We start from the raw sequence: 23,816 nt of genomic DNA on the forward strand, positions 1-23,816 counted from the left end.
TTGTCGGTGAACCTATTTAGCTGAGACTTTTAGACTATGCTAAGAAGATACAGATGACTTACATTTCTCTATTAATTTATGATAAACTCAAGGGTTGAATTTTTGAGCATGTTTGTGAGCATAGAGAAATCATGGGAATTGTATAGTACATCCCTAAAAATACAGTGGATATCTACTGATGACTTCTAATCAAGAAGAAATTACATTTTGAAACCCTTTTAAGCAAACACAATGCAAGGCAAAAATTAATGACCAACTAGCACAAAGATTATGAACATCCAACTTAAAAGAACCTTCTAGCTAATAGTGTCTGAAGTTATTAAAATCTTCTAATGAAAATCTTCTAATATAATAGCTAGAATGTCATATTTCATATTCTTTAAATTGTTGCTAAGACTTCAGGAAAATTCCTATTTTGTTATTGACTCTCTCTAGAGGCAGTATATTAGGATGTAGAACTGTTCATGTAAAAATTAACTTGTGTGCAGATTGGATGTTTTGAGAACACGTCTAGAGAACTGATCAATTTGGAAATATTTTCCTTGATTTTCCAGAAGGTAGGTCTTTTCTCAAGTTGATATTTTTCCTGCTTAGATGGAAAAAAGAACAACAAATAAACAAAAAAGTGACTGCTTGTTTGATTTAATGCAGAGTTGTAATAAATTGAAGAGTTTAATACAGTAATCTTCAGACTTTTAGACGACTATAGATTACTTTAAAGTAACAAAATTTATCATGATTTTCAGGTTCTTATCCCAGTGTTTATTGGAAAACATTTTCGAAGTGATATACTCTTCAGATTAGCTAGAGACTGCAAGCTTTGGATTGCAGTCCATTGAATGTGAACTACAAATATTGAAAGGTGATATTCTGTGCAGGAAAGGAACCACAGGAACCCTTAGGGAAAAAGAAACCAAAAACCATTCCAGATTCCCGGAAAATGTTACAAGTGAATATAACTATATTATCTAATTTTGTTTATCAAATAGATTGGGAGACTTTCTTTGAAACAATTTAAAAAATTTTAGTTTTCTAAAGCAAATTAGTTCCTGGATTGAAAGTCCAGAATAAACTGATGTTTGCTTCATTTAGCACTTGCCATTTGGATATTTGGATAGAAAACTGATAACATGGTGAAGCTATGTTGCTACAATCAAGGAAAGGCTGGATATGAAGAAATGTGTTTTGTGTTTTACTTGTGTCACATTTTCAGCTGTAGAGGAAGTTTGCTAGAAGCAGGAGAAACCATTTAAGAGTCATGTTAAATTACAGTGCTGTTCTGTCTCTCAGCAACTGGTTAATTCAATCAGAACACAAAGATTTTTCATCATTTTTTAATTTGCTTAATTTCAGTGAGTTGTCACAGAAATTTTCCAATCTTTCAGCTCTGTGACTATTGAATTGATGCCTTGTGCTATTCTTTCTCTGTCATTTCCATTTCAATATAGATTTTATAGTTCATTACCTGTCAATCAGTTTTAAATGATGCAGTGTTCATTTTATCATGTTCTGTAAGAGTTGCATTCTTTTTTTCCAATGTGCTACATTTATTTCAGTTTGAGCTCTATTTATTTCTCTAAGCACTGTAGCTATCTATAGTTATATCCATTTTAATGAGTATTTATTTTAGCAAACGCAGTATTTTGTGTTACATTCAATTTATTTGGCAAGTTGAATCAAACAAGTGTATTCTGACTCAACTCTGAAATTCTATATCGAACAATTTTTTCCATGATATTTTTATTTTTCATAGAGCTCTCAATCTTCATCATAGCTCTCTTAAAATAAAAAAAACCCAGCAAATTAACACAAAAAGAAATACTTCTGTAAAACAAGTTCCTGCATTTTGTGCTTCTAAACCTGTGGGGCATATCTTACCTCACAAAATAGCCTCTGCAATTTCCTGGACAGATAAAGTGGCTTTAGTTATTTAGTAAAAGATCTCCCAGTCGACAGTTTCTGCTCACATTGGGCTGCTCACAGTATGCCATTATGTTGTGGAGAGACAGAAAGGTTTTAATGTCTATTGATGCATGAAAATCTGAAGTTGAAATGTTTCACATTTGTTTGTTATTTGGATTGCTAGTAACTTTCTGAATTCTCTAAGAAATTTACAAGACATGTTTGTGGACAAAACAAATTACAAGAAATGTGAAAGTATTTTTAATTAGTTAAAGTCAATAGCTATTGTCAGTAGTTAAAAATATATATTCAGTCTAGGTCTGCTCAATGCCAGCAGTGCAACCAAAAATTGTTGGATATTTTGTGGTGATTGTGGGTTATTGTTGTATTTCTGTCCCAAGTCCACCATGCTGCATTTGTTTTCCAGTGGTAGAGTTAATATTTTGTCAAACTTACAATTTTCTTCCTGCAGTTGTGAATGCTTGGAGATGGACAAGCTTATGGGAAAGACAGAAGTATATATTAGCTGTTGGAGGAGGTATCAGTTCTTCTTCACTCAAATGCACACATCAGGTGAAAATGGAAGTTTGTACATATACTTTTAATGAACAGTCATTTGGAAACAGCTGTTGTTGTGTTCATAATGCACTGCACCACAGCAACTATTGAAAGAATAGTTCTGCTATTGTTATTTGCCGTTTTGAGTCAAAATATCCACATTTCCTTGCTTTCATTGATATACATTCACTAGCAATAAACAAATACCTTCAACCTTGACAAAGTACATCCATGATTTTTAAAATATTTGTTATTCATACTGCTTTTTTTACTGTTTTCTAAAGAGGCATTTTCTATTCAACTTGTATCAAGCTAGTATTTTTCTGTTTTATGATCAGTGTTGTTACATTTCATTTCTTATTGTCTGGGGCTCAAGATTGTCACAAAAATTCAGAAATTTTTATTGAAAGCATGCTGGCAATCTCAAATGTAGACTCACCCAAAGTGCAGACATTGAAACCATTCTACTCTGCAGAAAAAAATAAAAAATAATTTAGTGTTGTGTTTCCTGTTCCATTGTGCAGTGAGAGAAAGATGCCATGATACCTACTTCTGATTATAATTATTAAAATTGTGAAGCACATCATCCAAAAGTGAAATAAGTTAGCTGTTAGGCCTTGACCTTGTTTCCATTCACAGATGATATTCAGAATCTGAGATTGTGTTATAATCTGGAAGACAGCCAGTTAAAAATGTTATAGAACTTAATGTGTGAATTTTTTCCCATGCAGAACAACTAGAAAATATAAATAATTATATATACGATATATATAATACAAATATCCTAGTTGAGAAAATTTTATGTAGGATGCTGCTGCTTTGGATATCACAGCTAGGTTCATATTGGTGAGAACCGTCCTGAAAAAGCACATGGCTGTGGCCACAGATATTTCTGAGGAATTGCGGTTCCAAGGGCAAGAGTCATGTTTAATGTATATACTGGCATGAACTACAAACATTTGATGGACATCTTGGAATATTAAATTTGCTTCAGTCTTGATTCAAGTCCATGACCACACAGACACTATTTATTTTACACACTAATTCTTTTCCGGGTAAACCCTGGTCTAGTTACAGGTCTGCCTTTACATGAACTATCTGGGAGGCAAGGCTGATGGAATTATTGATGAACAATATTTTGAAGGTATGGTGAAGTGCATAATTGTTGTCTCCCTTAGAGTCACTATCAAATTTCTCATCCCAGCCTCATTTAAGGGACTAAATGTCAAATTTACATTAAACTTCCCAATTTATAATTTCTGGTGACTGAGTTATGGCTATCATAGACAAGGGTTCTGCCACCTTTCTTTTTTGGCGTATTTAAAATACCACCTCTTCATCACCCTGGCTTTGTCCTTCTCAAGACCTCTTTCTCATGAGGAAAATTTTATTTGTCTCAGAGTACAATACTGGGTGAATTTAGAGCATATCTGTTCTTTAGAGAAGAACACTTATAGACAGTAGAAGAAATTTTAGTACATCCACTTGCCAATTTTAGTACATCTACTTGCCACATTAAATAGTTGCATTTGTATACATGTGCTGTCATAAGTCATGTTTCCCAGACTCGGTGAATTTCCCTGTTCAAAACTAGAGATGTGCAGCCTGTAATTTTCTTCTGTCACAGTCAATTTAGAAGACATTGTGGCTTTATGTCCTCAGGTAAAAGATTCATCAGCATTCTCACTCCCCAGGAGAAATTTTTGAAGGGTCTAATAGGCTTTTACCTACAGTCAAAGATCTGTTTTCCAGTATGACATCAATGGACTCTTTCAGTTCAAAAGTGCAGGCTCTGCTAACGTTAAATGTTATATCTTCTCATTTAACTATTAAAAGAATTTTCAGTAGCCATGATTTCTACAGGAAAGCTTAGATCAGATACAGGATTTTAAGGCTAATTCTCCTTGTGTCATTCCCAGAAGGAAAAAAGCAACCGTTAACAGGCTTTTCAAGGTTTTACCAGAGGAGTTTTCTGACTGCCATGCCTCTCCTGAGTCTCATGATTTCTCAGTGAATACAATGTCGCAAGAGGACATGAAAAGAACCACATTGACCTGTCAGCATGAGAGCGAAAAAAAGAACTTTATTTTTGGATTCAGGGTTTAAATAGAGTTTGGACTTTGACCAGGAATTGGGGGAGAAGGTTAACACCCCTTTGACCCCACTGGTCAAGCTAGAAGTCCATTACAGAGAGGAATGCAAAAATAATTTACTTTGTTTACGTTACAATTGTGAGAACTCCAATACAAGAATGTAAAAACATCAGAAGACTGAAAAATCAGGGTGACAAATACAACTCTACACACTAGAGTACAAATTCTTATTGTCCTTTTACACCTCCTTCAGGAGGTTTCTCAATGTCCTTGTGTGAAGGCTGAAAGACCTCAGAGGGGGTCAGTGTCCCCTCAAAAGTTGCCATCCTGGTTATCATAACGTGCAAATGAATGCTATCAAACTGCTGGCAGGGAACGTCCCTTCTTGCAAGGGCTCATTTGGCCATTTTAAGCAGTGGCAGTGGCTTCTCTGTGGAACGTTGCACACTTGGCTTTTGCAGAGGCCACCTGGAGATCTGTTCATACTTATACTAAGCATTATGCACTTGCTGAAGCATTCTGTGATCATGCTGCCTTTGGGAGTTATCCTTCAATCTTTGTTTAATTAAGAACTCTAAGGATCCTCCTCCAGGTAATTGTTAGTTGCTCCTCTTCTCAGTCGCCCGCAGCGTGAGTGAACTTACAGAGAATTACTTCAAAGACATTTACAATACTCCCATCTCTCTCTTTCAAAGTCTTACCTAATTTGCTGTATGTTTTAAGAGGGACTGAAAAGAAAGGACAAGATATGCCCTGTCTTTATGGCTAAGCTTCAAAGAGGGGAGCACCAGGAAGGACAACACTAATACAGATATTTTCCAATGGTATCAACTGGTGCGCACTGACATTGTGACTGTCACATAGATAACACATCTCAATGAAGGAAAACTACTGCTGTCTATATCCAAACACTACTTACAAGAAAACTGCTGTCTTGATTTTGTAGAGGAATAAAAGAGATGTCTTCTGGGCGCAGAGTGTTTTTTAAATTCCAATATAAATATTGAGGTGAATTCCTGCTGACACTTTCCCTAAATACATCTTTAGGCAAATTTTTATTGTTTATGAAAGCTGGTATAAATATTCTTATAAATTTAAAGATAATCAGACCAATATAGCAAGTACATTTGCTTCATTTACACGTACCTAATGAGAACTTTCGTTAGGCATATAAAGATGACAAATGCATCAGCTCAATTACAGTAAACCCTTTTTTTTTAGGCTGAGCAGTAAACCTTGAAAAACATAGAAGCAGTTAAATGCTGTCTAAAGTAGGGTAAAAGAGTGATTGACAGAAAAAATAGAAGTAATGTAGATATTTTATGACACATTTGAAGTCAACATATATATTAAAATTTCTTTTTTAAAGAATACAGTACAAATATTTGAAAGGAAACATCTAAAGCAGAGCTTAGCGCCTATATGCAATTATGTCATGTAAAATTAAGTCTGTTTCATAGGGCAGCTAAATTCACTTTTACTGTGTTTTTTTCTGTTTTTGAGTGCAAGGTTACTCTTCTCTTTTGGAATTATAAATCTCCTTCTCACTTTTTGTCAACATTCTTTACTGTCAACTTAAATCCATTTTTAAATCCATTTGTTGTGACAACTTTGTCCTTGAACTTGAACAGTAATCCTGCCTCCCTACTATTCAAGTTCTTAAGTATTTTTTAATACTTAAGAAATATATTTTCAATCAGTATTAATTTTGGTTGGGTAAATATTTTAAGCTTTTACCATAGGTTCCACCTCTAGCTTCTTTATTCTTGTATCAGCTGATGCCTTGAGAAGGCTGACCTGCAACAGAGACCAGATAGAGCTAGTGAATAAAGTATTTATTGAAAGGCTCCTACGATACACCTTGGACAGGACAGAGCCTGACCAGGGCTACACCCAGAGTGGACTTAAAATGGTCACAAAAATGGACCACTGGTCACAAAGTCTTACACTTTTATAAGTTTTAGTCCATTTGCATATTGGGGTTTAATTGTCCAAATACAGCTTTGGGTTGTGACGTCCCATCCTTCTCGTTCCTCCCTTCAGTCCACCATTGTTAATGCTTTTGGGCCTGAAAGTTGTCCTTGGTGGGCAGCAGGAAAAGGATTTGTTTTGTCTGCCTACTCTGTGAAGAGAGTTGACTGACACTTAATATGAGGCTCAGAACTACACCCCTAGGCAGCACAGAGTCCGAAAAACAGGAAAGCTAAAACTTAAGGCATCAAAACCTTCCATTTTAGGTTTACTAAATTCTTTGATCTATTTCCATATATTTGTTCTCATTAACTTTCACATAGTTCCACTTATATTCCACTATGCTCCTGATAAAATCTGTGAGAAAAAATGCAATTAACAGTATGTAGCCTTATCCTCAGTGCAAAACTTATTTATGCCTCTTTTTTCATCTTTATTTCTGTAGCTATAGAATCCTTTTGTATAGATCTTTTTTTCTTTTTGAAATCAGCTCCTTTTTATACATTGTTCAGAATGGCAGGCACACTGAGGATCCCAAAATGACTTGCAGGTGCCATATAGTCCTATAAGTCTTAAACAGAAATTCTCAATTTTTTTTTTCTATAGCTGTGGTTTCCTGAATCCACTAAGTCACCGTTTATGAGCCAATACTATTTGGAAACACCACAGTCTTGCCCATATTAAGTAGATTACATCAACCTCTCCAAATTCTTGCTTTTCTATTTTTCTCGCTTGAAGTGCTCAAAGCAAGAAGTAGTCTTATGAAGTGTCCAAAAGAACAAGCAACTTCTGATTTTCATCCATCAAACATTGGCTGAAGTCTGTTACTCTTCACTTGTGAAGCAGAATCACCTTTAGAGGAATCATACATGAAACTGGGTTTCCAGATTCTACTCTAAGGATTGTGTTTAAAGTTTATCTCATGAATATCTCAAACAACTTCATCCATTTCAACACACTGGATAGCTAAGATTTTAGTCAGTGTCACTGCTTTGAAGCCTCATCTTTTACCCTGGACCGTGTTTTCTGTCTACAACATAGAACGCATGTCTACATGCATAGAATTTGATCTGTGTGCTATGATACCAAATTAATTTGTGTGTGTGTTGTTTGTTTTGGAGAAGTTTCGCTGTAGTTGTTTTTGTTGTTTTCTTGTGGGTTTTTATTTTAAGTTCAGGATGCCTTAAATAATGAGGGAATTGTGGCAGAATGGTCATTTCTTCACATATCCACAAGGACAGTTGTTGCATATGAGATTTTTTTTTAATGAGGCATGTGGGTGTACTGGGCATCATTGTAGGTCAGTTCATATTAGAAAGAACTAAAGCTGGTGCCTTCTTTTTATATCACCTATACATAGAAATTCTAGTGGGAATGGAAGAGATTACCGAGATGCTTTTTGTCTCAGCAGGAACAATTTGTTTTCACTTTGTATTCATGTAGGACTGAGAAAACATCACTTGTGCCTAAAATTCTTGAAAACTTTTTCAGCCAGATGACTCAAGGAGAGAAATACCTAACATATCAAATCCATCTTGTGCATTCCCACTGGTGAGACATAACTCCTTTCTTCCTCTTACACTACACATAGGAAAATTATTGGAATTTTTGTAATAAAGAAACAAAGCTGATGTGCAGAGACAGATAACATTTATTGTTAGATAATAAAAAAATTTTAAAAAATCCAAACAAACAAAAATGCCAAGAAGATGCTAACAGTCCACTTACTGTGATATGAGCATTTAATGATGAGTTATCCAATTGCAGCTCATCAAATATAAACAAACAAACAAACAACTGGGTAAAACTGTTATATGCTGACCTTCTACCCCTTTCTCTAGCCTTGTGCTGGCCTTCATTCCAAAGTATAGTCACAGTCAGTTGTCAGTGTCATGAAATCATTGTTGGAAGAGGTGTTGCATCCATGGAAGAGGTTCCTTCCCCTCACTTTGGCCTTAACTAGAGCTAATCTTTGAAGTTTGCTGACGTGGTCTAATTTATTATTCTTTTCTTATTTAATCACAAAGCTGATTTTTTTTTTCTTTTTTTTTCTTTTTTTTTTTGGGTATATGGTATTTTACATGCATGAGATAATTCTTTGTTTTTGTCGTTATCCCTAAGTCAAGTTTAACCTGTTTCACAAGGCTGTTTTTCTGCAATTACTACTAACTTCTTATTAGAGCCCTTAGGGTCTCTGGCATGATGCCATGTTTGTTCTTTCAAACACTATTAATATCATGTACTTTTAGATATCACTTTCTTTATCTAACATAACTCACTCTCCACAGAACAGTAGTTACTATATAATAGATACAAAAAGGCATAGATGGTTAATAAATAAATAAATGTTCAAATATATAATTGTGCAAAGCTAAGCAAAAGCTAATATAACTTTGATAGCTGTCACCTGGTTATAGGATATCTGGGATTCTCTGGAAATCCTAAAAACAAACAAGTCCAGAGTCCTTATGCTGTAAATACAAAGTTTCTTACCCTGTTTTTAGAGAGGAATATGTGCTCTATAAATTTAGCTATTTCAAAATTTTCATTCCTACATTTTTTGTCATCATTGCTGTGATTCTCTAGTTTTCTGTCATCCATTCTTTTTTTGCTATAATTTTTTGAATGACATTCATATAGAATCCTTTTTTCTTTCTTAGATTCTGATGATTAGATTTTTTCTTTATCTTTTTTTTTCTCTGCTGATGAGATCGTCCATTTTTTGTTTTATTCTGCATAATTAATCGTGATATATTTAATTACTAATGGAATCTGAGTAATAATTGAAAATATTTATTGCTTAAAAAAATTACAATAAATTATTCTGTCAGCCTGCAGTGGGTTTTGTTGTTTTATTGTTAGTTTCAATTCTATTCCTGTCAGGAAAACATGAATCTAAATTATTAATAGTCTAATACTATACTGCACTTATTATAAATAACAGTTATTAAAATGTACTGAGCCATGACATGAATTTTTATTTATAAAACTATAGCTATTTCAGTTTTAGAACTTCAAAAAGGCTGTAAATATCTGATGCTTCTTATCTTTTTAAATCTCAATTTCCAGATGATGGTGAAGCTTGAAGCATAGGACAAAAATTACAAATATTTTTTTTCCATGTTCCTTTGTCATGGACAAAAATAAAAAGTATTATATAAGGGTGTTTACATAACTGGAACCATTGATTTACTAATACCACTATCATTCTTGGAAATACAACTCAAAATGCTTCAGCTTTGAAGATTAATGCGTAGCTTGGAGCACCACAGCAGTTCAGATAGCAGTTGTTATGAAGCCCTCTTTATTGTGTCAATAGGGCAGAAAAGATTAAAACAATAAAAAGAGAGTGATGATTCTGAATTCTTCCATTCTTGTTATAGCTCAGTCAATACAGCTTAGTTACCTTTGAAGTTTTTAATATTCCAAAATCATCTTTAGTTATGCTTTAGTATAAACAGGAAGAGAAAGGTCGTGAAGGGGACCCTATGAAATATAACCACTATCTTGAGGCAATTGCAAACAGCAGACAATAATAAGTAAGAGTCTAAGTCTTAGAATTCAAACTAAGAAGTATTAACAGTGCTTTTGTGACTAGCTTTCAGATAATGACATTGCTGCTTCAAGTACTTGTAGCCTAGTGCTATAAATAATGAGAGGACATAAAACAAATGCAGCTCAACCAAGGTATCATGTCTTAGGGCTACTTTAACTATTTGAGTTTATTTTGAGGGATGAGGAAAAAATAAAAAAGAGTATGACTTAGAAAAGAAAAGGGAATTAGGATTGTGTGTCTGCTGAAAACTTATAAAGAAGATTTACTGTTGAGGCTATGAATTAGTTTATAATCAGAGGACTGAGGTCATATAACATTGCTTGTATATGAGAGTAGCTTTTGATGGTGATGCCCATGTAAATTTTTATGGTACTATCTAACTTGGTGTCTGAGCATTTAACTGTAGACAAAGTGAAAAAGACTTCTTTTTGTGCTTCTATTTTATATAGCAAAAACTGAGCACAGAAAAATAATAAAAATATTTCTTTTTCATTTTTGAGGTTGTCTGAATGGAAAAGGAGTTGCTGTTTGACTAGTTTTCAACCATGATCTTGATGTACTGACACTCTGAAATGTCAGATGAAGGTAATGTTTATCATGCTCACTCATCTTCCCAGGTAGTCAGTCTATGCCAATGTGGGATGAACATGATGGCATGATGTAGTTTTCTAAAACTGCATGGTTAATATGTATACTGGGGAGTGTGAGGACATAATGTGTCCTTTCAGAGCAAATTAGGTTTCTCAGTTTTTCAAGATGCGAACAAGGCAATCTGGAATACTTTAGAATTGCTCTTGCCGTATGTTCTGCCTCCCTTTTTCATCACATTTTTTTTTTAATTTAAAAATTTCATTCATTTTATTCCATTATTTCCTCCTTGAGCATCTTTTTTTATCAGTGTTGGTAAAATACATCAGAAATTGGCAACATGAAACTTATAAAGCTAGGTTTTCTTAGAATACTGAGACAAACAGATATTTTTTAATTGTAAAATCTCAGACCAGCTGGCTAAGAGAGTGGAACTAGGGAGATATGTATACAGTCTCTACTTTTTAAATTCAGTCTTTTCAGCCTGAGTATTTGCTCCATTCTTTTTGTCTTTTACAACAATATAAGAGAACAGCTGAGTGCCATCAGCTGATGCACTCCTGATCTCTGTTCTGCCTATTACCTTACACACTTGGCTGGTCACCTCTGTCCTTCTCTTTTCAATGGTTTCCCAGCCTCTGCTTGCCCATGGTATCCTGTGGCTCATTTCCTATATGCCCATCAAAAGACTCACCCTGAAAAGTTCAGACATTTGCAGAAAAAACAAAATAACATATTTCCAGAAGTTTCTATCTGATTGAATTACAGCAGCCAGGAAAGACAAATAAGCAACTTTTTGACTTTGCTACCCAACCATTCCCTTTCGAAGACATACAGTAAAACTTGGTAAGCAAACAAGCCAAGGCAAAAGAAAAAACCAGTCATGATTGTCTTTCATCTGACCTTTAGGAAACATTCAACTATATTCAGTGAAACAGATGTCTTAAAGTCTTGCAAAAAGGAGGAGGCACTCTATGGGAACTGACCACTCCAGTGGTCACTCTCATCCATCTTGGCACAACTTTTCAGTAGTGCAGATCCTAACTATCTAAGAAAAACACCGTCTGCTCTTTCAGATTGGCCCATCAGAAAAAATGAGCTTTTTATTCAGGACATTCTCTCTTTTTCTCCTGTAAGAGCAATCCTATTGGCATATTCTCAGCTGTACTTTAAGCAGGATGAAAACAGTACTAGAAATAGCTTGATTTTCAGTTTTTAGTCCTAGGATAAGTTGAATGAATTGAGGAGCAGAAAAAACCCCAACCTATTATACATTGCTGTAGTTTTCAAATGATAAACGGAGCACTGGGATAATCCGACTCTCAGTAACATAAGTTTCACTGCCAACTTTGGTTTAACACTTTTGTACTAAATCCAAATCAAAAACTGGTTTGAATGATTTAAATCTTTTTTCTTAACCTGGAATCAAGTATAGGCTGTTATTTTAAGATACAGCCTAATTTGTGGCTGAACTAGATATCTTCTGCTACAGATCAACCTGAAATGGAACAGAAATGTGAAATGTACATTGTGACTTCAAATATTTATTCTTTAAATTCTTTTTATGCAGTCAGAGGCATCAGGAGCATTATGATGCTTGTGGAAGGAGGTTTTTCCCCCATTTGTTTATCCACTTGGGTTTGTTCTTTTTGTTTTTTTAAAAACAATCCTCTTGCTCTTCATTAATTCACGTTTTCATTTTACATTCAAGTTTTACTACACACATGGTATTTTGTATATCCTGGGTATCTGATGTGCTTTCTCTGTCTGATTTCTAAGACCAGTTTCATCCTGGGCAAAAAATTACAATTTTTAATGGCAAGTAATTACTCATTTGTGATGATGATTGTAGTTTTGTGGGATCTATATTTTTCTGTGCTTTTATTTTGAAGAAATCTGTTAATATCCTGTACTTATACCTTTTGGTTAACATCCTGTACTTATACTTGTGAAGATCTGATTAGTGAGAGATACCTCTGCCCTGCAAACAAGATCATACGCTGAAGTCAATAATTACAGATATTATTTAACGGAGAAATACAAAGAAATAGAAAAGTGGTGGGAAGCGAGAGAGGGAGAGAGATATCAAGCAGAAGATAGTCACCACCCATGGATTCTGTGGCCTCCTGTCTGTCCTTCACCCTGTGCTTGTAGGTGGTAGGCGTCCTGATGTTGTTCAAAAGTTTTCACTAGTTATACATTTTAGCAAGTAAGAGAATTAATGCTCATTGACTACAAAGTTCTCTTATTCTACTGGTTAAATTATTCCCTCACTTCTAATGTTAATTAGTCCCATGTCCAGTCTTTGTCTTCTTCAGAGTTGGCATGTTTCTTGAGTCAGTGTGTTGTGAGTTGGTCACTATTTCCTCTTGCTGGAATTACCTTTTACCCAGTCTGAGCTGTTTTTAGCACAGCTGATGAGTTGGCTTTCCTTGTGAGCCACAAATTCAGCATTCTTTATGCCCATTATCAGTGATAGTTTCTTCTCCCCCAGGTTGTTAACCTCCCCCCTAGGTCTGAGATAACACTTGGACAATAGAACCACCTTTTTCTTATCTCAAGTTCTTGTTAAGGTGCTCAATTTACAATCCACAACCAAGTGACACTGCCTACAGACTGAGATCTTCTGTAGAAGACAAAAAAAAAGAAATAGAGAAGTCTGAAAATCTGTCTGTGTTCTGCCTCTTTATTATTTTAGAATGGATTAATCTCTCCAGCAATTTTCTGTGCCCTGTCAGCTTTCACCAACTGCACATTTTATCTTCTAAGAAAGAAATTCCTCTTCATTTACCTCCAAATTTATTTTTTTTTTTTTACATTATCATTTTAGTTTGGATCAGTTCACTTTTAGAGCAGCTCTCCCCATTGCCACTATTTATTGTGTTTTGGTTCATGCACAGAGTAAGCAGCCTTAGCAAGCACAAAAACTAACTAGTTGTGGTTGTTTTTCTTTATATTAAATTGGAAAATGCATTTCAGAAGCACGTACTCCTATTGCTTTCAGGTACTTTCAGTCCATGAACCAGACTAAATTTAAGCTGAAGTAAATCCTGGGGAGGTATATATCCTGCAGTTGCCATGTCCTTAGCACCAGTCTTCTCCACAGGTCTGCTGCTATTGGGCCATGCTAGCTGCTGCTGGCGGGCACAGCCTGGGGTGTTTGTCATGAGAAACAGGAGTTTCCAAAAATGAGTCTTTCAGCAGTCCTGAGAAACTCTGTTGTTCCTTTTGCACTGGAGGTTTCTTACTTCTTTCTCTCACTCAAAGCCTCAGTCCAGGAGCTTATTCTATTCAACCGTGCTTAATTACTGTCGGGGAGCGGGACATCACTTCCTCACACCAGCCCCACAGACAGTAGCCAGAAGGAGTAAATTTATCCAATTTCAGCTTTTAATATAAAATTTAAAAATGCTAAAAGTAAGAGATAGTGAATAACTAACACAGAAAAATGAGAGATATTTTCTGAAACAAGTGAAATTCTTACTGGAAATAAAAATGTAAACTTTATAATTTGGTTGATTGAAATATTGTAGATAATGTTGTAAATGACTTAAAAGGCCTAGCCTCTCTTAAGAGTTTTCGATGAGCTGGATATTTTGAATCAATTGTGAATACCTGTCACACTGTGAGTATTATGTATGTTTATACACACAGATAACAAAATTTCAAATTATTTATATATAATTCTCCATAGAAAATAAAACCACACACAGTGTATTTATATGTGCTTGCAACTTAATGCAGAACTCATAAGCCATCAAATAATTTCTATCAATCCTATGAAATTTCTTTCAAGCCACTTGTGAATGTTTTTGTGTTTAACATACGCTTCGATTTCTTCTAGTCTTCCTATGCAAGGGGAAATTAACATGGAATGTTACTAAAAACATTTGATATCTATCCATCTCTGTCCATACATTCCTTATACAAACCTTTAGAGAAGAAACTTGAAAACATTCATTACTCCAAAATGAAATTTATTTACAATATAACTGCTATTACCTTTCTAAGTACTCTATCAAAACACATTTAGACTTTACTCACAAGGCTCTTTTTTTTTTTTTTGATGAATCATATTTCCCTTCTTAAATAAAAGATGGTAGAATGGTGATTCAGGATGATAATTAGTCTTTTTTATAATGATAATTAGTAATTTTCCATCTAACCTTAGCTAGACACATTCCTCTGAGATTATGCTATTAATTTTTAAAGACTAGCAGATACTCTCAAAAAAACTTCTATAATGAACCCTTTGTAAACAAAAAAAATCATGATTAACTCTGATATAGTAAACACATCATAGTAGCAAGACAGTTCGCAGGATTATGGCATTTTCAAGGAGTGATTTACATGTTTCAACATTCCCCTACTGTGAGGACTCTTCAAATAGAAGTAGAAAATACTTGCAAAAGTTCAGGGAAAGCCGCTGCTTTGTTGGACCTGTGGAATTTGCTTTAGGATGTGGTCATTTATCAAGAGATGAAGAAGGGAGACAGTGTTGTTAAAAACAGAATTCGTGTGTATCGTCTCACTTTTTTTCCCCTCTATTTTGGTGAGAAATTCCTGCTTGCTTTCAGAGACTGTTTGTCAGTAAGTCAGCTTTCATGACTGATACATTTTTACAGCAAAATATATTCTTAATGAATTAACAAATTTTGATCACCGCAGCTCCTCCTAAAAAAAAAAAAAAAAAAAAAAAAAAAAAAAAAAAAAAAAAAAAAAAAAAAAAGAAAAGTTGTTGAATGGTGAAATATTAAAGGTCCTCTAAAACCAGTTCTAAGAATCTGTCCAATTTTAATTATTTAATTAGTCAAAGTGTTTTGTCTCGGCTGAAGCAGTTATGTAATAGTTGTATGTAGATAATTATTACTCAAGGGAAAGAAAAAAAAGTAGAGTATCTTGATATTTGCATCTTTATTCCAGATACTCATGCTTTTAGCATTGATGAACTCAGATAAGAATGAAAGAATCAGTCTGAGAAGGTAAACAGCAATACTTACGTTTTGAGTAGCCTTGATCCTACTATTTCTTGCAATACTAGAAAACATTTCTTGAAGAGAATTATAGATGTTGGGAACATGGTCTAAAATGCATATTTGAGATGAACTTACATTTGGGTTAAGTATGTAGATCAAATTTTATTTTTAAAGGTAATGAGCATGGGGAGAACTGGTTCTGAGAGGTTAAAAGGCTGAGCTGGAGGGAATGTATAAATTGGAGATTGATGCAGAGAAAAGTGTGATTTTGCTTTATCCTTCCAACACTGCAGGCAGAGTCAGATAATTGACAATCACATGGATGGCTTTTAGTCTTTTTAATTTTAGAAATTTAATGTCATCTTTATTATTTGCTTATTAAATATAAATACTAGAGTCAGTAATATACTTACTTCCTGGCATGCTTGTATGTGTTCTGAGGTAATTTCAGCATGAGACTTATATGCATTGCTCACAGGAGGTGATTTTTAAAGGATAAGGGTCAGCAGCTAATAGGAAAGTATCTGTGTGAAAGGAAGGTTATTTTGCTGCAAAAAATATTTTCAGTTTTGTTCTCATCCTGACTCTCTATTGCGCAGTCTTTAATGCATTTCTATAGATATCTAGCTAATCTTTTAAGCCAACATATGAATACCTCATCATTCTATACATTGGCCAGATTCTCAAAAATTGATATTTTGATTTGTGCTTATAAATCCATATTTAGACATCACTCTTGCAATAATTTCCTTTTCAAAGGTGCTAAAATGAGCCAGAATTTATACCCCTCTTTTGAAACTGCTTACCAGAGTAAGCACTAATTCAGGGGAGATCACTTTATTTTATGGTTGTGTTCTTCTATGGAGGACATTTGAAACAGGAAACAATGTTGCTGTAAAAAACCTGCATTGCACCAAGTGTCTAGGTCTATTTTAATTAGAAATTAGAGGACTGTCTATGGATCCATTCATTTTGTTTTTTTCCCTGCAATGCTCAGAAATTGAAAAGGCATTAGTCATTCACAAAGAACATTCCTTTCTAATTTAACTATTCAGGCAGGGCAGCAGTCATTAATGAGTCAAACACATACCATGACCTTAGTTGCAGTTGCATTTGTCCCATGTACAGTTGCAATATGTAATATATATAAAAGAAAGGAGAATCGTACCATGTTTTTTTCCATAGTACACTAATTCAACACTAGCCTTTTATTCTAGACACTGAAATTCACATGATCCAGCTGACATGGACTTCATGGTAAATTTTGAGTTTTGAAGTGACATGCTTTGATATTTATCTATCATGAGATTCACTAGATCTATTCCTTGGTGATTTCAGTGTGGACATCTTTTTTTTTTTTTTTTTTTTTCCTAAACTTAAAACTACAATGCACTGGACTGGAAGGGACTTTATGGATCATTTAATCTAATCCGTTCTTTGAAAGGCATCTATATAGCAATTACACATACTTTCTGGAAAAATCTGGCAATAAAACCAAAATGAGACACAGAGAAAGAATAAAAGATTTCCAATTTGATAAACATCATCAATTAGACTGGAGCAGCAGTATAAAATAAGTAACAGAAATGTACAACAAAAAAAGGACAGAAAAAAAAAGCAGAATAATAATAGCATGTCTGTCTATCTCAGATGAAACAAAATATGTATGAGCCATTGCTAGTCAAAAATTTCTCCTCTTAATTTCTCCTTAAAGTTGTCTGCTGTTCCTTTAACATTAGACATAAAGTATTACTATCATAATCTATATTATAATTTAGAAGGAGAAAGGAAGTACTCTAAAATAACAGCAAAAATAAAATTTCATTTACAATACAGAAATCATCAGTTGTTTCTTCGATTATATTATCTTTCCTATAATGGCATTCTAAAATGTTAATAATGAATTTTTTTAAAGTCTAATGTCTATTGTGACAAGGTTCTAGGTAGTATGGGGGACTCCAAGTGTGGATTGGAGAGATGAGGAGATGCCAAATCCCCCTGTTCCTGACAGAGCCATTGGCAGCAGACCCCAATGTGGACGGTCTGGGGGCCCAGGCTGAGCCCATTGGTAATGGCACTACAATAATGGCCTCCAGGATAACAGATTTAAGGAGAAAAAACTGTTTGGCGACAGCAGCTGGAGAGAGGACTGAGAATATGTAAGGGAAAGAGCTCTGCATTCAGCAAGGTTGTGGAAGAAGAAGGAGGTGCTTCAGGCCCCGGAGCAGAGAGTCCCGGGCAGGGTGCGGTGGGGGCCATGGTGAGGCTGCAGCCTCTGCAGCCCATGGAGATCCACAGGGGATCATCTGCAGCCTGGGGACAACTCCACGCTGGAGCACGTCACTCTGCCCTGAAGAAAGCTATGACTGCTTGGTCAGCCCATGCAGGAGAAGGCTCCTGGAAGGCTGTGAAGAGAAAGGGTCTCATGCTGGAGCAGGTTTGCCAGCAGGACTTGTGACCCTCTGCAGGCGTTGGGCTGAAGAGGGTAATTCTTGAAGGACTGTGCTCTAGGGAAAGGACCCAGCAGAGCAGTGTGTGAAGAGCTGCAGCCTGTGGGAAGGATTCAGTTTAGAATAAAGGACTGTTTCCTGTGGGAGGGGACCTCATGCTGGAATAGGGAAAGAGCATGGGAGACAAAGGAACATGGGGGCAGGGAAGAGCAACAGGGACAAAGTGTTATGAGTTGGCTGCAACCCCCATTCCCTGTCCTGGTGCAGGACAAGGTAGAGAAGTTGGGAATTAAGTTGATCTTGGGAAGAAGAGAGGGTTGGAGGAAGGTATATTTTAGGTGGGGTTTTTTTGTGGGTTTTTTTTTTTGTTTGTTTTTGTTTTTGTTTTTGTTTTTGTTTTTTTTTTGTTTTGTTTTGTTTTGTTTTGCTTTGTTTTGTTTTGTTTTTGGTTTGGTTTGGTTTGGTTTGGTTTTGGTTTTGGTTTTGGTTTTTTTTTTTTTTTTAATTTCGCATTATCTTACTCTCTTAGATTAGCAATAAATTAAATTACTTCCCCAAGCCAAATCTGTTATTTTCTAAACCTAGATCCACAAATATTCTTGACTGTTTATGGAAAAAAAAACATAAATTTTCCCATTTTTGTTTTGGGAATCTCTTTACATATGAAGTCCTATAATATATTTTTTAACATCAAAGGGGCTTTGGAGCAGGGCAAAGGCATAGGAAGAATACACCGCATTATATTTGATTTTTTTCTTCAGGCAAAGATATATATTGTTGTTACTGTGAATGTGTACTAGTAAATAAATTCAAAGAACAGTCTTTTTGAAGGTTGACTAAAATGTATTCCACTTATCTATGTCTTTTTATACTCTGAACTGTATCCATAAAGGTAACACTAGAAGCTTTATTCAAGATCAGTACCTTCTGATGTGTGTAGTGAGAAACTATTTTTATACTAAAGAACAAGCAATCCAAACAGCCAAACGGAATGGGAAATAGAGTGCTTTTACCCTCATCATATGGTAGAAAACCAGAACACAAGTAAAGGGTTATATTCTGGCTTCCTTGATGTTAACATCAAATTCCCTTTGATTTCACTCAGACAAAATTTTTAGTTGATCTGTTTATTCAAACATCATTAAGAAAATCCAGTCAGAAATTCTTTAATTTCCATACACTTTGTATATTTTTAGCAGAAAGATCAATTTCAGATCTTGTCATTTTATAGAGTGTATTTATGAAGAATTCTAGATTTCCTTGTCACTGTGTATTATTAATTTTCTAGTTGTTGAAAATTCTCAAAGACTTACAATAATAGTCAAATAGTCTCCAAAATCTTTTAAGAAGAAATAAGGGAGATGGGTTTTCACATGCCCATATGAATGGCTTCTCACAGGATCATCTTCTGGGATCAAAGTGAAACTTATGTAAAGACAATAAAATAACACAGATAATTGGGCATCTATCACAGAATGACCATAGAAAAAGATTAGATATGATTTACTAAAAATTCTGCCAACATATATGATTGATATATGTCTTTAGGCAATATAAAAAAACATAATGACTTTTCATATAGTTACAGAGAAGTCCTTTGAATACTTCTAATGTTAATTAACCTGTCTCCAGAATGCTTGTTTGAACACAATTGCCAAGGACATTTGCTAAGATTTTTCACATCCAAGTAGTACTTGCAGTGTTATTATTTCACTGTTATTCTCCCAAAGGGTAGAGCTGAAACAGGCAAGTTTATGTTTAAAGAGATAATCTATCTGCCAAAGAACACAAGTGTCAAAAAAACAGAACTACTTCTGTAAAATTTAGTGATTAAACCTGTGCATTCAAACGTCCAGCTGATGGACTATTTTGGACCAGAGTACATTTTGAATTTCATTGGGATAATATTAGTAAATACAGAAAAAATTGCACTTATTGTATATAAGTATTGATTTTTCCAAACAACTTGCATACCTAAATGTTGCAATATTGCTGAAAATACACCAAGTAGCATACTTTGGAGTATAAATGCGTCTTAAATAAAAAAATCTTCCATCTTCTTGTACTATTACAGCACAGAGTGTAGGTTTATATACTTAAAGTGGATAAGAGTAGCTGGAAATGAACAGTGTGGCTTTCCATTTTATCTGATGAATAATAGGGGGATCCAGAAATTACTACAAATATTTCACACAGAATATATAATGAAATATTTCTCTTTTGTGTCTGGTTTGTATGTTTGCTTTTTATTCTATTGATTCTTTATAAGAATTGGTGAGAATGTATGAGTTTTAATAGATAATTTATTATTGTTATAATGTAAAGAAATTTATCCAAACTAGACTACTATTAGAATAGAAGTAGGAGAATAGCTGAATTAGCAGAAATATTTAAGCAAAACAGGCAAACTATTCTGCAAGCACAACAAGAAAGGTTCTACAAGAATCAAAATTTATGACTTATGTGACATATTGTGCATGAAAATTTAAGGATAAACCCATGATATTTATGCTTTTAAAATATTAATGACAGCCTTAATTTTGGGGAGTTTTCTTGCATAAGAAGTTAGACTAGGTTTAGCTCAGCCTAAAAAGTTGAAGATCATTTTGTGATCTCTCTTAGGAGGTTTTTCTTTTAATATGTTGAGTTTTACAAGTTTTGATACAATCAGACTTTCAAATTAATTAAATTTACAGTAGAAATGCATAGGTAAAAAATATATATCACTACCAGTGAATTTTGTCAAATGAGTCTAGATGTACTTTAGTGCTTTATTAGAAATGTGGGGCTGCTCGGTCCTGAGAGAGAATCTGTGGAAAAGGGAATAGAAAAGCATGTTCTGTACATCCAGGGATGGCAGATTAAATTTCAGTACTTGTGAAGTTAGAACTAGCTGTGCTTTGTGCCAGCTTTTCATTTGCTATATTTTCAGTATATACAATATTTAGATTTGTTATAGTCTATAAGCTTACAGCTGTGGGCTGATAAGAAGGAATTTCATAAAAATATAAACCTCAGAAATGAAAATTTGAAAATCTGAAATGACAAAATTTTCATAGTAACTTTACCTTAAATATGGTTCAAAGAGGAGTGGTGGTGACAATTCACTGAAAAGTGAAGAAATTAAATCAATGGTGAGAGCCCAGTGGTAGTGCTCAACATTACAAATATTACACAAATGATCATCCTTTCTCATTATAATGTTCAAAGCCCTGCTGCTTTTCCTAAATTGCTGTCAAGTACATTTTAGATGAGGGCAGAATAAAAATTCATCTTCTCAGTGTACATTGTAGTCCTGACTATCTGCAGCAGAACATGACCAGAGCTGCTCAGACATAATTTTCTGAACAAAAAGTCACAATGGATTAGAACTGCATTAATTTGTTGAGTTCATTTCAGCTGTGATAACTTAAAATAAAAGGCTGCTATATTTTTCAGAGATTGTCCACAGGTGTTACTGAATACATGGTTTTCACAAGCTGGGATTTCATCTGTGAAATCTATGTACATGTACATAATAAATAAATAAATAAATAAATAAAAGTTATTGCTAGCTATTTTCGTCCATGGCTTCATTTTTCAAGAGGCTGTCATCACCTTTTTAGTGACTCCAAGCAGCAAAAACTGAGCCAACATTCTTTAGCCGTGTTCCTGTGGGGGAAATGTACAGGACTGAGGGCTGAGGAGAGGTTTTTGAGAAATATTCTCATATTCAAGGAGACAAGAACTTTTTTCTGATACTGGTATGTGATAATATTTAATCACTTTGTGGGCACACTGAGTCTTCCTCTTCAAAGATAATTTTCTTAAATCTTTGGATTTTTTTCCAATCTTGCTCCAGTACCTCATTGGTAAGTACATCTTCCTAAGACTGAGGCCATTTTAATTGGCAATTAAAATAGATAACAGGATTTCTATCTGTAAAAATATTTTGAAATTGTTTCTTGTTTATTTCCCTTTGTATATCTCGTTTCCCTGAGAAATAAGACTGTACAAGAAAATTGACTGAAATGTATTTAAACCAAAATCCTTTGAAGAAGCTTTTGGACTCAGATGGTTTCTCCTTGGCATTACTCTGTGGCCAAACCTTTTTCTTTAAATCAAAGAGTAATCAGTATGCCAGGCTAAAATGCTGCTTCTGGCAAGTATTTATCCTTTTTATGAGGCAAGTGTGAGTATCTAATTTGCTAATTCCCAGTCCTTTGACACCCAACACATTAGGAATGAAAGTTTATGTTCGGAGTGCTTATAGTAGATCTCAGAGCAGTAACAATTGCTTTGAATTTTGTAATAAATGAGATAGCTGGAATTGAAAAGTAATAATAATAAAAAAATTATTTCATGTAACTGCGAACTCAGAAATTCCACAATAAAAGGACAACTCCGACCCCAGGATCGAAGCTGGGTGAACTTCGGACTGGCCTCTATTGCACGGGTCCCCCTTGTTCACAAATCCCACCACCAAAGGTGCAGTTTGTATATAGTTTATTCTCCCAGAGACAGGGTTTCTTTGTCCACTTCTACTCAGATTGCATATTCATTCGTTTTCTTTTGGTACTCCTGTTCTCCTGGATAGCCTTCTGGGCAGAGACGAGGAATTGATGAGATTTCCTAGAAGCAGATATTGATATGATCAGTCTTGAAGAGCTGGGGCATTTTGTCGTTGATGCACATCTGGTATCAATCATCTAGGTGTACCCTAGCTGATCATCCCTGATGGCCCATCTCCATGGCTGGGACTCTTTTTTTTGTTGCAAATTCTGTAGTTCCTCCTCAGAGCCTCCCATCCCCTTACAGATGTGAATCAGCTTTCCCGGTAGCAGCTTGTGATTTCTTATGTCTATGTTTCTTAATTCCCAGCACGAATTATTTTATACAGACATTACCCATAACAACATTGAAGGGATGTTTAGGTTAGTTAACATGCTGAATCTGTTTAAGTTTTCAAAATGAGTAAAATTACAGCCCTGCAGGTGTCTTTTCAGTAACTTTCTCTGGAGGTACAGACATATGGGCCATGGTAGAAGTTAAATCTGAAAAAAGTTATATGATCCATGTATGTGTGTGTCACAGCAAATTGCACAGAATTGCATCTAGTTTTAGATCTCCTACCAAACTAGTAAAAAACAGAGATCATTTGCTTTGCTTGAGGGCATAAGTTGGAGTTTCATGAAGACTGTAAAAAGCTGGATTTATTTTTTCTTTGTGTGAAATTGTGAATATGCACAATCCCAGGGGTTGACACTTCTGTTAACTGCCCATTCATAAGTCCATTAATGACTTCCCAGAGGTTTTGTAATTTATAAATAAACCCAGTGATGGTTTTAAATCCACATATTTCAGAAAAAACTTAGGGACAAACATTTGCATTCCTTATAAAGTGATAGAGTAAAAGTGCTTTAAACAATAAAAGAACAAGTTAATTTATTTAGTCATGTATTTATTTAGTCATGTGCCTCTGAGCATCTCTTAGCTGTTCCATTGACTCTCTGGCATTGAGACTTTTTACCCTTCTGGTGCTTTCTGTAGCCTAGTGCAACATCACATGACAACTGTCATATTTGATTACTTTGGCCTCATTACATAACATTTACATAGAACCAACTTCATGCATAATTGTCCAGAACTGTTCCCTATTTTTGAGGAAAATGCAGGGCACAATAACCTCTGAAACTTGAACCTTTCTCTGAAACTGTAAGTAGACTACCAGACTCACTTAATT

The 23,816-nt window shown here is 34.7% G+C and overlaps 1 protein-coding gene across 47 annotated transcripts in view; it reads left to right on the top strand.

Annotated features, from left to right (window-relative positions):
• Positions 1-23,816, top strand: part of LOC310908613 (uncharacterized protein) — a 92,235-nt gene that overhangs the window by 26,076 nt on the left and 42,343 nt on the right. For 11 of the 47 annotated variants that reach the window (XR_014589897.1, XR_014589899.1, XR_014589900.1 and 8 more), the window contains one exon: positions 10,581-10,665. The exons of 19 other annotated variants lie outside the window; for them this stretch is intronic. Coding sequence is in view for 4 of the 28 variants with exons in the window: in XM_083859817.1 (XP_083715943.1) it covers positions 10,653-10,665 (13 nt within the window). In the remaining 24 variants the exon portion in view is untranslated. Of the gene's footprint in view, positions 1-2,374; positions 2,612-3,514; positions 3,605-7,932; positions 8,076-10,580; positions 10,666-15,591; positions 21,593-23,816 lie in introns of those variants that run through there. 17 more of the 47 variants (XR_014589919.1, XR_014589920.1, XR_014589891.1 and 14 more) reach the window with 6 other exon arrangements.

This window comes from Zosterops lateralis (genome assembly GCF_965231275.1).
Source record: "Zosterops lateralis genome assembly, chromosome: 4".
In the NCBI taxonomy this organism is placed as follows: domain Eukaryota; kingdom Metazoa; phylum Chordata; class Aves; order Passeriformes; family Zosteropidae; genus Zosterops; species Zosterops lateralis.